The sequence below is a fragment of the Salmo salar genome, chromosome ssa11, assembly GCF_905237065.1.
Source record: "Salmo salar chromosome ssa11, Ssal_v3.1, whole genome shotgun sequence".
Classification (NCBI taxonomy): domain Eukaryota; kingdom Metazoa; phylum Chordata; class Actinopteri; order Salmoniformes; family Salmonidae; genus Salmo; species Salmo salar.
In genome coordinates this window covers 71,671,426-71,688,555 of record NC_059452.1, presented here as the reverse complement: position 1 = coordinate 71,688,555, position 17,130 = coordinate 71,671,426, and the positions used below count along the sequence as shown (strand labels likewise).

The window sequence follows — 17,130 nt, the reverse complement described above, 5'->3', positions numbered from 1 at the left end:
GACCTCTATACCAGGCGGTGTCAGAGCAAGGCCCTAAAAATTCTCAAAGACTCCAGCCACACTAATCATAGACTGTTCTCTCTGCTACCGCACGGTAAGCGGTAACGGAGCGCCAAGTCTAGGTCCAAGAGGCTTCTACACAGCTTCTACCCCCAAGCCATAAAATTCCTGAACATCAAATCAAATGGCTACCCAGACTTGATTTGATTTGACACTGGAGTTGTTTACCAAGAAGACATTGAATGTTCTTGAGTGGCCAAGTTACAGTTTTGACTTAAATCTGCTTGGCAAGATTTGAAAATGGTTATCTAGCAATGAGCTTGAAGAATTTAAAAAATAATAATGGACATATTGTATAATCCAGGTGTGCAAAGCTCTTATAGACTTACCCAGAAAGACTCACAGCTGTAATCGCTACCAAAGGTGATTTGAACGTATTGACTCAGGGGTATGAATACTTATGTAAATACATATGTTTGTATTTCATTTTCAATAAATTTGCAAAAATGTATAAAAACATGTTTTTACTTTGTCATTAAGGGGTATTGTGTGTAGATGTGTGAGAGAAAAAAATATTTAATCCATTTTGAATTCAGGCTGTAACAACAATATGTGGAATAAGTCAAGGGGTATGAATACTTTCTGAAGGCACTGTATGTATATGAGCGTGTGTGTGTGTATGTGTGTATATCAGTGTGGGTGTGTGAGTGCATGTGTGCTATGGTGCAGTCAGTGCAGGTGGTCAGTCCAGTTCAAGTGTTCAGCAGTCTGATGGCTTGTAGACCAAAAAAGGTTGGGAGCCACTGCTCTACACGCACAAACACCAACACGCACACACAAAGACACGTACATGCGGATTGTGTATTTCTTCTTCTAGCAAACTGAGCCACTGTAATGTGAAGCATTTTAACTTTGAACTAACATTGAATTAATTTGAACTAGAATTGAACTTACATTCACCTAATGTAGACCTGAACTAAAATAACATTGACTTGGAGACGTATAAATGCGTAGACCAGGAATGTAATACCCAGGGATGTGGCGGAGGCTAACCTCATAACAATTGTGATGTCCATGTTTATAGTGTTTCCATAACTATAGGGCCAGATTAGCTTTGTGAGCATTGGTGTTTTCGTTACCCACTTCCTGTCATCATGAGGGGTTTTGAGTGAGCGTTTTGATGTTAGCCAGGCAGGTGGTCAGCTAATAATATCAGCTCTCTCCTGAGCAATATTTAAGAGCACAGAGAAATAGAGAGAGAGAGAGAGAGAGAGAGAGAGAGAGAGAGAGACTCATACATGTAATCAGAGGTAGTGTGTTGGAAGCGAAACAGCGACTTTACATAAATTACCCACCTGTAATCTGAACGCCCCCTCAATGAAGTCTCCTCAAGGGGTGTGTGTGTGTGTGTGTGTGTTTTGGAATGGAGTGTAGCAATGAGGAGGCCAGGGGTTGGTGGATTAGCTCTCTGATGAGCAATGGCATTGGTGAGCTGAGCCTTAAAGGAATTGGCAAGGTGAGGTTGGAGGATTGCAATAAAGCTGACCACACACATGCCGGTCAGGTGAGATGGGAGGGTTGTAGGAGAGGAAGAGGTGGAGGAGAAAGGTGAGGAGAGGGGATGATAGAGAAGACAGGATAGGAGAGGAGAGGATATGGATTTGATGGAGTAGAAAAGAGATGGGAGGAGAGACGAGGGGAGGGGGAGGTTGAGTCAGTAGCTGTATGTGTAACTGCAGGTGGAATCAGTCTTACATACAGAAACCTTGCTTCAGAGCCTCATACATAAACATGGAGCCTTGTCACCTGCTTCACTAAACCTCTAAGGTACCATACCCCTACACACACACACACACACACACACACACACACACACACACACACACACGCGCACAAACATCAAAGTAGCGAGTCACCAGCAGAATTTAATGTGCTTTGTCAGGTCTAGTGTGAATGCTTGATAATGTGTAGTCAACTATTAAAAGTAAGGCAACATTGTTGCTGGAATTGAAAATGAAATGGTATATGTCTTTGCGTTTTGATTTTATGTTCTAAGAACGGTTTAATGGCTGCTGTCCTGGGTTCAATCCCAATGCTAAAAAGCTCCTAATACCTCTGTTTCTGTGTAACACACACACGCTCGCTCTCTCACACTCACTCATGTTTTTTTTGTGTTCCAGGGGAGGACTTCTATGAGCTGTCGCCCTATGAGCTCCACGAATTCTCAGAAGAGTTTAGACATGCCTCCATCATCTCAGGTACCACTGGATGTGTGTGTGTGTCCAGGCAGGTCACACCAGATCGACTTCAGTATTCAACGTTTGTCCTGTCCCCCAGGACGCTGGGAGATGCCTTCAATTACCGTCCACTAGGGGCAACCTGAGCACCTATTACCATCTAGTAGGCTCCTGGCTTGCTAGGGCGTTGTGGATTTAAGATAGAGGAAGACCTTTAACTGCACACTGGCTCCAGGGAAAGGAAAGGGAAAGTGGGATACCTAGTCAGTTGTATAACTGAATGCATTTAACTGAAATGTGTCTTCTGCATTTAACCCAACCCTGGGTTCAATCTCAGTGTTAGGCACTAGTTTTTATTTGTTCTGTTTTAACACTATCGCAAACCTTAACCCTTACCTTAACCAGTCAGAATGAATGCCTAAACCTAACCGTCGAAATGTAATGTTTATCCCCACCTTGGACAAATGTTGAATACTGAAGTTAGACCATGATACCTTGTTGCTATATCTGTTAAGGTAACAGGGTTGGTGTATGTGAGTCTGTTTCTGATACGGAGGGGCTACTTAGAATACAAATCTCCCCTGTTGATTGAGATGAATGAACAGAAGCTATTTTCTGAATGTGTGTGTGTGTGTGTGTGTGTGTGTGTGTGTGTGTGTGTGTGTGTGTGTGTGTGTGTGTGTGTGTGTGTGTGTGTGTGTGTGTGTGTGTGTGTGTGTGTGTGTGTGTGTGTGTGTGTGTGCGTGTGTGTGCGTGTGTGTGCGTGTGTGTGTGTGTGTGTGTAACTGAAACTATCCTCCATCCCCGCATGAAAAGCTATTTTCTTTCCAATTTCCTTTTGCGCCAGTTCACATTTCTCATTATTTAAAGCACTGAGAAGTCATCTGCAGCTTCTCTAGGAGACATACGAGCTTCACTATAGAAGAAATAACATCCACCACACACACACACACACACATTCCACCATTTCTTGGTATATGTGGAAGAGAGAGAGTGTTTATATTTTATATAATTTGTGAATTCCCTCTCAGTTCATCAAAGATAAACACGCTATCTGACGATTGATCATACTTCATTTGAACTCTCTCTCTGTTTCGATATTTCACACAGACTCCTGAGCCTTTTGGGCTGGATTCAATCCGTATCGCAGAAGATCCACGTTAAAATGTAAACGTACGTTTCGATTGAACTGACATATGCTGGGAATGCAGTCTTTGCAACCGTGGGAGCATTGCCGATAATTGTCAGTCGCGTTATAAAGAGGATCTTCAGAGCTACAGATTGCATTGGGCCCTTAAAGCGGCAATCTGCAGTTCAAACAATAACAAAGCAGACACCCTGCCACTGATTTGGTAAACAGCTGAGGGATGGGGCTGAAGAAATGTAACCATTTTCAAAGTCATGGTCAGAGCTATGGATACAAGGACTGACCATCAATCATATCACAATTATAGTTGTAAACATGTTTTGAGACTATAAAGTGTGTTCACATTCACACTGTTTTACAAACAATGGAGTAAAACAAACATATTTTGGGTTCTGACAGGGTATGACTGTTCAACTAAGCTCATGGGGCATCTATAAGTTATATTCTTCAAGAATCAATGGATAGATATTATTAATTTAAAACCTCTTATGGACAGACGTTCCGCTAGCGGAACGCCTCACCAATATCCAATGGTAGCACCTGGCGCGAAATACGAAAAACCTTAAAAATGCTATAATTTCAATTTCTCAAACATATGACTATTTTACACCATTTGAAAGAGAAGACTCTCATTAATCCAACCACATTGTCCGATTTCATAAAGGCTTTACAGCGAAAGCAAAACATTAGATTATGTCAGGAGAGTACCCAGCCAGAAATAATCACACAGCCATTTTTCAAGCTAGCATATATGTCACAAAAACCAAAACCACAGCTAAATGCAGCACTAACCTTTGATGATCTTCATCAGATGACACTCCTAGGAAATTATGTTATACAATATATGCATGTTTTGTTCAATGAAGTTCATATTTATATAAAAAACCAGCTTTTTACATTAGCATGTTTTGTTCAGACCTAGCATACCCACCGAAAACTTCCGGTGGATTTACTAAATTACTCATGATTAACGTTCACAAAATACATAACAATTATTTTAAGAATTATAGATACAGAACTCCTTTATGCAATAGCGGTGTCGGATTTTAAAATAGCTTTTTCGGTGAAAGCACATTTTGCAATATTCTGAGTACATAGCCCGGCCATCACGGCTAGCTAATTTGACACCCACCAAGTTTGGCCCTCACCAAACTCAGATTTACTATAAGAAAAATTGGATTACCTTTGCTGTTCTTCATCAGAATGCACTCCAAGGACTTCTACTTCAGCAACAAATGTTGTTTTGGTTCAAAATAATCCATAGTATATCCAAATATCCTCAGTTTTGTTCGTGCGTTCAAGTCACTATCCGAAGGGTGACGCGCCAGCGCATTTCGTGACAAAAAATTCTAAATATTCCATTACCGTACTTCGAAGCATGTCAAACGCTGTTTAGAATACATTTTAATGCTATTTTTCTCGTAAAATAACGATAATATTCCAACCGGGCGTTGTATTCGTTCAAACACTGAAAGAAAAAAATGGAGTCGTCTCGTGCATGCACGCTCCAGTGTCATTGTTCTCAGAAGGTCCACTCACAAAAACCCCTGCTGTTTCGCCCAGAGACTGGAGTGCTCTCATTCCACTTTCTGGCGCCTTCTGAGAGCCAATGAAAGCCTTAGAAAATGTCACGTTACAGCAGAGATGCTGTATTTTTGATAGAGATGCCCTAGAAGGCTGACAAATTGTCAGACAGGGCACTTCCTGTATAGAATCTTCTCAGGTTTTGGCCTGCCATATGAGTTCTGTTATACTCACAGACACCATTCAAACAGTTTTAGAAACTTTAGAGTGTTTTCTATCCAAATATACTAATTATATGCATATTCTAGTTTATGGGCAGGAGTAGTAACCAGATTAATTCGGGTACGTTTTTATCCGGCCGTGAAAATACTGCCCCCTATCCCAAACAGGTTAACTTCTTTATTTTTACTATTTTCTACATTGTAGAATTATAGTGAAGACATCAAAACTATGAAATAATACGGTTTACCAGAAAACGTTAGCACATGACTGGCGTTGGCTAGCTAGTTAGCCTGGTGCTTGTTAACTTGCTATGTGCCAAGCTTTCACGTTTGTAACTTGTTAGCAAACGTGTAACACCAGGAAATGTAAATAATTTCAATTGACGAGGGTTGACATTTTAAATGATTATGTCAGTTGGATGCATTTTAAATCTCGCAAAATTATAGGTATGATGCAAGATAGGATTCCCCCCCCTCCATTGACTTTGACAGGTCATTCTTGTCAATAGTAATCCTTGGCAGGTTTTTTGTTGTTGTTGAAATAATGTCTTTGTGTTGTGTTTTGAGAATCTGCAGAGATAAAACAATTAGGTGGTTGTGTAATTACTGTTGTAGTCTTGATTTTATACTTTTCAGTGTACCTCATGCTCATGTACCCAGAATGCAGCTACTTTGTGGTATATTTCAGCAGCACACTGGAAGGATTACAGATAACCTGAGTTTTCCAAAGAGAAAAGGTAAATAGAGAAAAGCGGTAGCCTAAATTGATTACGTGGTCTGTAAGGTACTCTGTGGTCCTCAGACTACCTCTAACCACATAACACAAACCCATGCAAACATTACCCAATTCATCTTTATGTCATGCTCAGTAGCAGTGCGTGGGTAAAATCACTGGGGAAGCCAGAAAAAAAAGCCATATTACAACCTGTGTTGTGATAATTGCGTCGTTTGCTCTGTAACCTGTTAGTTCATATGCCTTGGCGTCGTGACATATAGTCCTAAGGCAGAGACAATAAGAAGACACAGTAGCAGAATAAATTCACCCACACCTTTGTTTCGTCACAAAACCGGGGAGCAACATCTGTCCAGTGGAGTCCACAAAGTAAATTGAATGAAAAAAACAGTTACATGACCTACAGCATGGTCAATCAAGTTAATGTTTCTGACATTTTTGGACTACTAAACAATTATTGATTTAGAACACCGGAGAAATATGTGGCTGTCCATGTTACTGATGTGTGTGTGTGTAAGTACAAAAAACATGTTGACTCACCCTACTTGTAGAGAAACGCTAATGCCATCCTCCTCTCTTTCCTGTTGCCAAATCGGTCTATGACTTTGTCATACAGTACACACTTTTAGTTTGTTGTCATAGGTTACATGGCAAAAACACTTGTTCGTTAGCCTAACATGCTTTCGATGAGCAAGCTAGTTAACATTAGCCTACTACATCTAGCTACATTTTGAACTGTATGAATTTAAGTTTGGATCAGAATCGCTGTTATAATTGTTGGCCAGTACGAAGAATTAAGTAAAACCACATGTCCAAATCCCCATCTCCAGCCATGGCTAATTTAGGAAAGGGCCAATTTTAGCTAGCTAGCCACTGGAGAACAACAACTGGCAGCAAGATTGCTAGCCAACTGAGAATAAACTAACTAACCAACCATAGATTATTTATACACATTTATCATTGCTACCAACACACAGAGAGTGAGTTAGCTATATCGGCAACTCTATTTTTAGTAACGTAGTGTTTTCCAGACAAGAGTGTAATCGATGGATACCAGATTTAGCTGCTCTTATTTGCTAACGTTAACTAGCTTACATTAGCTAATGTTAGTCATAGATGTTTACTCTGCTAAAGTTAATCACTGCTAAACTGGTAGCTACCATGGCATACCCAGTTAGCAATGATCACTCGGGAGGCAGGCATCCTTCCAGAGTGGTCAAGTGCCGAGCGACAGCTTTTTGCCCATCGCCTCATTCATGGGGCACCCGCGATAGGCTGCCGTGCTCCTGCAGTTAACATGCCGTTTTCCCCTCACACAACCCACCCGCCTTTCACCCACCCTTCTCCCAACCGGCGACACAACAGATGCAAGTCAGAAGCAAGATGCTTTTTCAGCGACAAGCCAACGTCATGCCTACTCCCTGTCGCCACTTATTTATTTAAAATATATTTATTGATTTTTATTATTTAAGATTCATTGGATGCTATGTCCATTTGAAAAAGGTTTTTGGAAAAGTACTGTAAATGATTATGTGCAAAATATATCAGAATACAAGGTCCTGGTCACGTGGATCCACTGGTGACAACAAATCAAATGTACTTGCAGGCTTCTCACAAAATGCAATGGCGACAAAAGTGACAAAGTAATCAAATAAATGACATAGTCAATATACAGCATAACATACAAAAAAATATAACAAGACTAAACTAAATCAAGTACAAGAGGCATGCAGATAAAAGAAAATAAGAAATACAAATAAGATTTTTAAAAATAGCCTACAGGGACAGTAGTATGGACATTGTTTGCCCATGTGCATAGTGAGTGACAGAAGGTACAGTACCGTAGCAGCATATAAACAATACAAGTGCAGTAAGGTGACGTAACAATTTAATTGGTCCGGTAGACAAATTGTATTTGAATGTGTACAGAATATGAATAAATGGTAAGTGTGTCGTAGTCCAGGATTCAGCTGTTGGAACAGTCTTGTGGCTTGGGTGTAGAGGCTGGCTTTGAGACAGGTGGTCCGAGACTTGATGTTGACTCTCACTGCAGCGGATCCCTCTCCCTTGTGCGCCGCCTTCTCCCACCATCGGATGACCTGAATCAGAATCCCCTCATCTGTGGCATCCTGGGTTGTTCCGAATGGCTCGTATACACAAAGAAAGAACATTTGAATCGCACATAATCTTACACATGAGTATAAGAAATTACTTAAAAATTAGAGAAAATTTGTGTAACACATTTAATGAATATCAACACATACTGTGAGGAATGGTCTTTAAACAGGCCTTATCCTGGGCGGCAGGTAGCCTTGCGGCCAGTAACCAAAAGGTTGCTGGATCAATTCCCGAGCTGACAAGGTAAAAATCTGTCATTCTGCCCCTGAACAAGGCAGTTAACCCACTGTTCCCTGGTAGGCCGTTATTGTAAATAAGAATTTGTTCTTAACTGTCTTGTCTAGTTAAATAAAGTTTTTTTTTTTTAAACAGCAGAGGTTGTGGCAATGGCAATAGTGGCGATAGTGTATTATTTGTTCAGTATTTCGAAATGTTTGGTGGTGATACATTAGAAAATAAAGGAAAGCCGCACACTCTAAGAGCTCAGATGCAAAAATTTAATCACCAACGTTTCGACAGCGAAGCTGTCTTCATCAGGGTATCTGATACATCAGGGTGGTGATACATTAACTCAGCAAAAAAATAAACATACTCTCACTGTCAACTGCATTTACTTTCAGCAAACTTAACATGTGTAAATATTTGTATGAACATAACAAGATTCAACAACTGAGACATAAACTGAACAAGTTCCACAGACATGTGACTAACATAAATGGAATAATGTGTCCCTAAACAAAGCGGGGGTCAAAATAAAAATGGCAGAACACTGACATTCCTGTCTTGCAGGAAATCACACACAGAACGAGCAGTATGGCTGGTGGCGTTGTCATGCCGGAGGGTCATATCTGGATCAGTGGCGGTTCTAGACCATTTCAACTGGGGGGCCAAGCTGGGGCCAGTTGTACTGTTAGAGGGGCCAGTTACATTAGACGTTATTGTTGTCATATCGTTTTCTTCCCTGCATTGCAGGCATTAGCAGGCAAAAGACCATGTTCATAATCATTAGTGTTCTGCGTTGCCACTGTCTAATAACGAACGTAAAAAAAGAACGATAGCAAAAATTTGTTATGTAAAAATGATTTCATACTCCACATTTAGGGGGGCCACAAGGGGGTCCAAAAGTGTTGTCTGGTCCCTCCTTACAACAGGCTTACAAGCCCTCAGTCCAGCCTCTCTCAGCCTATTGCGGACAGTCTGAGCACTGATGGAGGGATTGTGCGTTCCTGGTATAACTCGGGCAGTTGTTGTTGCCATCCTGTACCTGTCCCGCAGGTGTGATGTTCGGATGTACCGATCCTGTGCAGGTGTTGTTACACGTGGTCTGCCACTGCGAGGATGATCAGCTGTCTGTCCTGTCTCCCTGTAGCACTGTCTTAGGCGTCTCACAGTACGGACATTGCAATTTATTGCCCTGGCCACATCTGCAGTCCTCATGCCTCCTTGCAGCATGCCTAAGGCACATTCACACAGATGAGCAGGGACCCTGGGCATCTTTCTTGTGGTATATTTCAGAGTCAGTAGAAAGGCCTCTTTAGTGTCCTAAGTTTTCATAACTGTGACCTTAATTGCCTACCGTCTGTAAGCTGTTAGTGTCTTAACGACCGTTCCACAGGTGCATGTTCATTAATTGTTTCTGGTTCATTGAAAAAGCATGGGAAACAGTCCCTTTACAATGAAGATCTGTGAAGTTATTTGGAATTTTACGAATTATCTTTGAACGACAAGGTCCTGAAAAAGGGACATTTCTTTTTTTTCTGAGTTTACAAACAATTACAACTGTTCTTTAGTTCCAAAAGCCTGTGGCATTTTTTTTCTAAAATTCGCATTCGCCATTCTTCTTGCTCCTAGTCGAGAATGGTAACTTTCTGTTGAAGTTGCTGAATGGCATCAGTGGATACTCAGACTGCTCTCATGGCAGATCTGCCGGTTTTGACTAGCAGAAGTTACTTTTCATAGCAGGATAGAACTTAAGCAGCAGTTTAGGAGAATTAACGTGGCAGGTTAGGAGAATTAGGTTAAAGGTTATGAAAAGGGTTAGCTAAAATGCTAAAATTGTCCCTGATGCACGAAAAAAACTATCTAGCTACAACCAGGCTTGCTCTGATAACAATTTGTTTCCACTAATGTGATTCTGCTTTGAAGTTGGACTCTTCAACTTCTTCTGTAGGGGTTAATAATTATCCTCTTAAGGATCGGACCCTTTTTTCCCCATCTAAAATGACATACCCAAATCTAACTGCCTGTATCCAAGGACCTGAAGCAAGGATATGTATATTCTTGATACAATTTGAAGGAAAACTTTGAAGTCTGTGGAAATGTGAAATGAATGTAGGAGAATATAACACATTAAATCTGGTAAAAGATAAAACAAAGAAAAAAACATGCATTCCATCATCTTTGAAATGCAAGAGAAAGGCCATATAGGACAGTAATCTAGGCACAATTTAGATTTTTTTCCACTAAATGGCAGTAGTGTATGTACAAAGTGCTAGACTGATCCAATGAACCATTGCATTCAATGAACCAAATGATCCAATGAACTAAATGTTTTATCAAGACTGCCCAAATGTGCCTAATTGGTTTATTAATACATTTTCAAGTTCATAACTGTGCACTCTCCTCAAACAATAGCATGGTATTATTTCACTGTAATAGCTACTGCAAATTGGACAGTGCAGTTAGATTAACAAGAATTTAAGCTTTCGGCCCATATAAGATATGTCTATGTCCTGGGATATGTTCTTGTTACTTACAACCTCATGCTAATCACATTAGCCTGCATTAGCTCAACTGTCCCGCGGGGGGACACCGATCCTGAGGTGCCACAACCTACTGTACATAGTGTGGATCTCTCTATTGACAGGATTGACAGTATGAGTCAGATTATACCCTACAGTATATCAAAAACCTTAATGCATATAACATTACTTTGGCAAAGGAGGGTAAAAAGTGGGTATATTAAGTTAATTCTCCACTATTATTGGTCACAATTCAAAGTTCCTCCCAATGAAATGGCTATGGATTCCGACATTTTAGCAATGCAGACTTCATTGAAAGAATAGAAAGAAGCAACTATGGATTGGACAATATCCATCTATGACAGTGCAACATCTGAACATGTCCATCGTTTGACAAAGGTGACGAAGAAGCAAACAACAACGAGATGCTACAATTCAAGTTCTGTCAATGATTTTGATTTTATGTTATTGGTGAGAAGCCAAATCGGCTTCCGTTTACAATTTGTTGGGTGAGCCAGGAGCCAGGTGAGCCAGGACCATTCACAAGGGAGGCCAAATGCTTGCTTGCTGGCTTCCCTTGCATTTAATTCTATGGGCAGCAATGATGTCAATACTCTGTTTGGCCAGATAGCATCAGATAGATGAGCTACTGTACACATAGAAACAGAGGGGCACTGTCTCGCTTGCTCGGATGCTTCCTCCGGTGAGATACATTCAATCTCTTGCGAATTGAAGGAAAATGATTAAATAAAGAGAGACAAATGATAAAATTGTATGTATTTTTATTTATTTTTTTAATTAATTTTGGGGGGAAAATATGATATCCATGAATAGACACCACTGGTCATGCTTACTGTAAATTGAGCTATCTTAGCCATCAGCTTGTAAATATTTTTGCTAAAATTACCTTCCCCTTGTGCAGAGCTAAGGGTTGGAAGCAAATACTGATGGAATCAGATTCTGTACCACCTACAACAAAATACACAATTTAACCACCTCACTAATTGTATCGTTCTCTATTGGTCCCGTGTGGCTCAGTTGGTAGAGCATGGTGTTTTCAACACCAGGGTTGTGGGTTTGATTCCCACGGGGGACCAGTACGGGGAAAAAATGTATGAAATGTATGCATTCACTACTGTAAGTCGCTCTGGATAAGAGCGTCTGCTAAATGACTAAAATGTAAATGTATTAGACTGGCTAGCGTAGCACACCTAACATGGACATTTCAATTGTCGATTTTTTGACCATGGCCTCATTCATGTGGTACCCACGATAGGCTGCAGTGCTCCTGCCGTTAATGTGACATTTTCCCTCACACAGCCCACCCGCCTTTGACAGTCATCAACTGTTTTATTCAAGTGGGTGAGGCAGTTTAGGGAGTGGCATCTCTTAACAAAGCAAAATCCTTTATTGCTAGAAAGGAACCGTTTGTATTGCCTTGAAAATATAATAATTAAATCAATGGCAAAATGTAGGATATTTTGGGGCTTAATCAACATATCATGAATTAACTTAAACTGAAAATGATTAAGGGTATCCTCTGTTTCTGAATGCACTATGTCCAGATGTGTGGTTGTATTGTGGTTTTACAATTGGCAAATAAATCGAATCAAATTAAAATTACAACAAATGTAAGGTATTTATAGAAACAAAAAAACTGCTTGCAGCCTCTGGCTGGCTGTGGTTAGCTGGAAGGTGGCAGGCCCAATTTGAGAATACAGAAATTCCTTGCTATTGTCTTTCAAATTCACTCATGGCTAGATGGCTGGCCGAAGGCTTATATCTGTCCTCTGAGTGGAGGCTAAATGGCAGAGATTCAAAATCAGCCTGCCAAAGGCTTATAGCTGTCCTATGAGTGGGGGCTACCCGCCAGAGATGCAAATCACATCTTAAAACGGCAAACTCTGTTGGTGGTAGGAATTTATAGCCTTGGTCATACAGTAGGGAAAGGGGAAAATAGCAACTATTTTGCTGTCTGGGTAGGCTAAATTGATTGACAGTGTGTATCCAAACGATAGCTATATGATAAACTGATGGCTTTCAGAGTTCAATCCAGCACTGTAGCTAGCTAGCAAACATTAGGTTACCTCTAATCGAGAATATTCAGTTTTGTTGTGAAGGGAAAAAAACGATGGTATCGCATCACTTCTCAGCTGGCGCCAAAGTGTATTCCCAGTCAGTTCAGCCTGCAAATCCCTCTGATCATTTTTGTAAGCATCATTCTTCATCGCTGCAAGCCACTGGCAGCATCGTGGTTAATCTCCGGTATGTAGAACGGTGAAAGATAACTCCTTTTTGTGCTTGTTTGTAATTAGCACAGAACACCACACGGGCATGATGACAAACGTTAGTGAAAAACAAGCCTAATTATGCATGGTGTGGATCATTTTGATGTTTATGACAAAAACTTTGTTATTAACATAGTATGCAGTGGCAGAGCCAGGGCGAAATGTCCCTTTAAGTGTCTAAAAATGTATATAGCAAGTGCAGATTGCCCCTTTAAATGTCAGAAGACTCCAACAGCGCAATGTGTGTGTTTGTATATGTGTACGTGCAAGCCGGTGTGTGTGTGAGTGTATGTACTTGTGTGTGTGTGTGTGTCTGTTGTTTAGAGTGAGGTGATGAGCTTACAGACAGAGATAAAAGGATCCTATCAGTCTGATTAGATTTATAATGACCTCATGTGAAGATGCCCACTCAACCCTAGATAGTACACTATCCACTCGCCATGCAGAGATCGGCGACTGACAAAGAGACAGCGAGAGAGAGAGAGAGAGAGAGTGGAAAGCCGGGCGGGAAGACAGGAGAGAGAAAAAGCTGAAAGACAAAGAGAGAGAATGGGAAAGGGAGAGAGAGAAAGAGAGAGGGATGAGGCAACAAGAGAGGGAGAAGGATGCAGAGCTAGAGAGAGACAGATTGGGAGGGAGAGAGGGAGGGAGGGAGCAGAAGATAAGAGTATGTTATAGAGGAGTGTTAAATAGCATGTGCAGAAGAAAGAGGAAGAAAGAAGAGTGGAACATTAAAGGATGTCTTAGACAAGACTGTTACCAATCGATTGGAGGGAAAGGCTGAGCGTGACAGAGAGAGAAAGAGAAAGAGGGGGTGTGTGTGCGTGACAAAGGACATTTGAGGGGACAGCGGAGAGACAATCACCAACGAACACACTTCTTTATCCAAAACACTGAGACGCATCAATATAGACAGCTCTGATGCAAATATGTGTGTGAAAGAGAGGGAGAGAAAGTGTGTGTGTGTGTGTGTGTGTGTGTGTGTGTGTGTGTGTGTGTGTGTGTGTGTGTGTGTGTGTGTGTGTGTGTGTGTGTGTGTGTGTGTGTGTGTGTGCAGTTGTGTTTGTGTTTATGCATAAATATTTCTCAGAAGAGAGCTGATGTGATGTTTTTTGTTCAACTGGGATGCTTTGATAGTTTTTCCTGTTGGACAGAGTTGGGACGAGCGCAAGACAACCCTATAATATAGGCCTACACATTTTATTTTTATTTAACCTTTATTTTAAGAGGGAAGACAATTATTGACACCTAGGTGTCTTTTTCAAATGCGCCCTGTATATCCGTCATAAATATACTATCTATATATATACACACACACACACACACACACACACACACACACACACACACACACACACACACACACACATATATATATATATATATATATATATATACAAAAGTATGTGGACATCCCTTCAAATTTGTGGATTTGGCTATTTCAGATACACCGGTTGCTGACAGGTGTATAAAATTGAGCACAACGTCATGCAATCTCCATAGAAAAACATTGGCAGTAGAATCGTCTTACTGAAGAGCTCAATGACTGTCAACGTGGCACCGTCATAGGATGCCACCTTTCCAACAAGTCAGTTTGTCAAATATCTGTCCTGCTAGAGCATCCCAGTCAACTGTAAGTGTTATTGTGAAGTGGAAACGTCGAGGAGAAACAATTGCTCGTTAAAATCATCTGTCCTCAGTTGCAACACTCACTACCGAGTTTAAAATTGCCTCTGGAAGCAACGTCAGCACAAGAGCTGTTTATCGGGAGCTTCATGTAATGGGTTTCCATGGCCGAGCAAGCGTCAGCTGGAGTGGTGTAAAGCTCACTGCCATTGGACTCTGGAGCAGTGGAAACACCTTCTCTGGAGTGATGAATCACGCTTCATGATATAGCAGTCCAGTGAAGGGAAATGTTAATAATACAGCATACAATGACATTCTAGATGATTCTGTGCTTCCAACTTTGTAGCAACAGTTTGGGGAAGTGAGGTCCATACAGAAATGGTTGTCGAGATCGATATGGAAGAACTTGACTGGCATGCACAGAGCCCTGACCTCAACCCCATCAAACACCTTCGGGATGAATTGGAACGCCGACTGTGAGCCAGGCCTAATCGCCCAACATCAGTGACCGACCTCACGGATGCTCTTGTAGCTGAATGGAAGCAAGTAATTGCAGCAATGTTCCAACATCTATTGGGAAGCCTTCCCAGAAGAGTGGAGGCTATTATAGCAACAAAGGGGGAACAACTCCATATTAATGCCCATGATTTTGGAATGAAATGTTCGACGAGCAGGTGTCCACGTACTTTTGGTCATTTAGTGTGTGTGTATGCAGATATACATATATATGTATGTGTGTGTAGTAAACTTTGAAATAGTTTTTTACATTGGATAAAAGTAGAGACTAGAAAATGGTATATCATTCACTGCAGTTGAGGAACAATGGTAAAGTGATTCTGCTTTGAAAGTTGATTAACTTGTAACCCCACTTGAGAAAATGGCCCTTGAATGTTTTGGTACACCTACTGGAGTGCTCTTCTTTTTCTACACCCATTCAGCATTATTCACACCCTCTTAAGCTTTAGCCCCACGCATCACTTTAAGGATTCACATGTGAGGCCATGTGCTAAACAGAGTGAGTAGTGTAGGAAACAACCAAAGATTTCAAGACAAAGTGGTAAAAGTAGTAGCCTACAATAAGGAAAAACTCCAGATAAAAATACACTTCATGCAGTCCTTGGTCTATATCCTAATCTGACTGTGGTGCAGGTCATGTGTTCTTCACATTACCGTCTCTGGTAAACACACACTATATCAAATCAAATCTACGTTTATTTGTCACATGCACATAAAATGTGTAAACGGTACACTGAATTGGTTACTTGCATAGTAGCAATATCAAAAACAGAAAGTGTCCAGATAGAAATGTTTTACAAACATTTTATAGTTATTAGATGGCTCTTTCCCGATACACAGGAAATGCTAAAACCACTCACATCTTGCTAAGTGGATGGGTCACTATTGTCGAGACATGTACACATGTTCATGAAATACAATAGATGACCGTAATCATCCCCAGACACATCTGGCTAACTTGATGGGTTATGTAATCATCTGGCGAAGTGGAGTCTTTTGTTTAGAACCTGCATAATCCCAACTCATACCACTACCAATGCAAACATTGTCATAGCTGTTGTATTAGGCTATAACTAGCAATGAAAATGGTTTTCTGATTCAAATAATATTACTACACAGATCATACATGTAACATTAGCTAGCAAATGTTAAGACAAGAGCTGATTTCCATACTTTTGGAATATTTCCCGAGAACAATGTTAAATAACAAAATGTGGGTTATTGAGCCAACAATGATGGGCACTGCACACTTAAAGCAGACCAGGGTCCAAATTGGTCAGCACCTGTGGATTTCCTGTTGTCTATTGCTAGCAAGCATCCAGTACTTATTTTTCTGTAAATAGCCTAAAAGAAAATCTTTGACAATCATTTCTCTGATCATACAGCAAGTTTCCATTGAGCCCAATATCATTGTGAATAGGCTTACACGGAACCCAAACCAGCTGCTCGCGTGCGCCATCGTGCATAAATGTATTTTGTTCTCCCACACCAAAAGCGATCACGACACGCAGGTTAAAATATCAAAACAAACTCTGAACCAATTACATTGATTTGGGGACTGGTCGAAAAGCATTAAACATTTATGGCAATTTAGCTAGCTAGCTTGCACTTGCTAGCTAATTTGTCCTATTTAGCTAGCTTGCTGTTGCTAGCTAATTTGTCCTGGGATATAAACATTGAGTTGTTATTTTACCTGAAATGCACAAGGTCCTCTACTCTGACAATTAATCCACAAATAAAATGGTCAACCAAATCGTACCTAGTCATCTCTCCTCCTTCTAGGCTTTTTTTTCTCTTGACTTTATATTGCGATTGGCAACTTTCATAAATTAGGTGCATTGCCGCCACTGACCTCATTCGTCTTTCAGTCACCCACGATGGCGCCGGTTTGGGTTCCGTGTTAGAAGTTATTTCGAAGAGATCAGTTATTTCAAAAAGTCTGTTAAAATTCACACAAATAAAATAGGTTGGTGAGGAAT

At 40.7% G+C, this 17,130-nt stretch overlaps 1 protein-coding gene and 1 non-coding gene across 2 annotated transcripts in view; both read left to right on the top strand.

Annotated features, from left to right (window-relative positions):
* The window catches only part of LOC106563053 (GDNF family receptor alpha-2), an 83,366-nt gene that overhangs the window by 33,482 nt on the left and 32,754 nt on the right, over positions 1-17,130 (top strand). Inside the window, exon 3 of the mRNA XM_014128270.2 lies at positions 2,181-2,258. Coding sequence (XP_013983745.1) covers positions 2,181-2,258 — 78 coding nt within the window. The remainder of the gene's footprint in view (positions 1-2,180; positions 2,259-17,130) is intronic.
* On the top strand, positions 11,743-11,818 carry trnae-uuc (transfer RNA glutamic acid (anticodon UUC)). The gene has a single exon. It is a non-coding gene; the product is annotated as a tRNA-Glu (tRNA).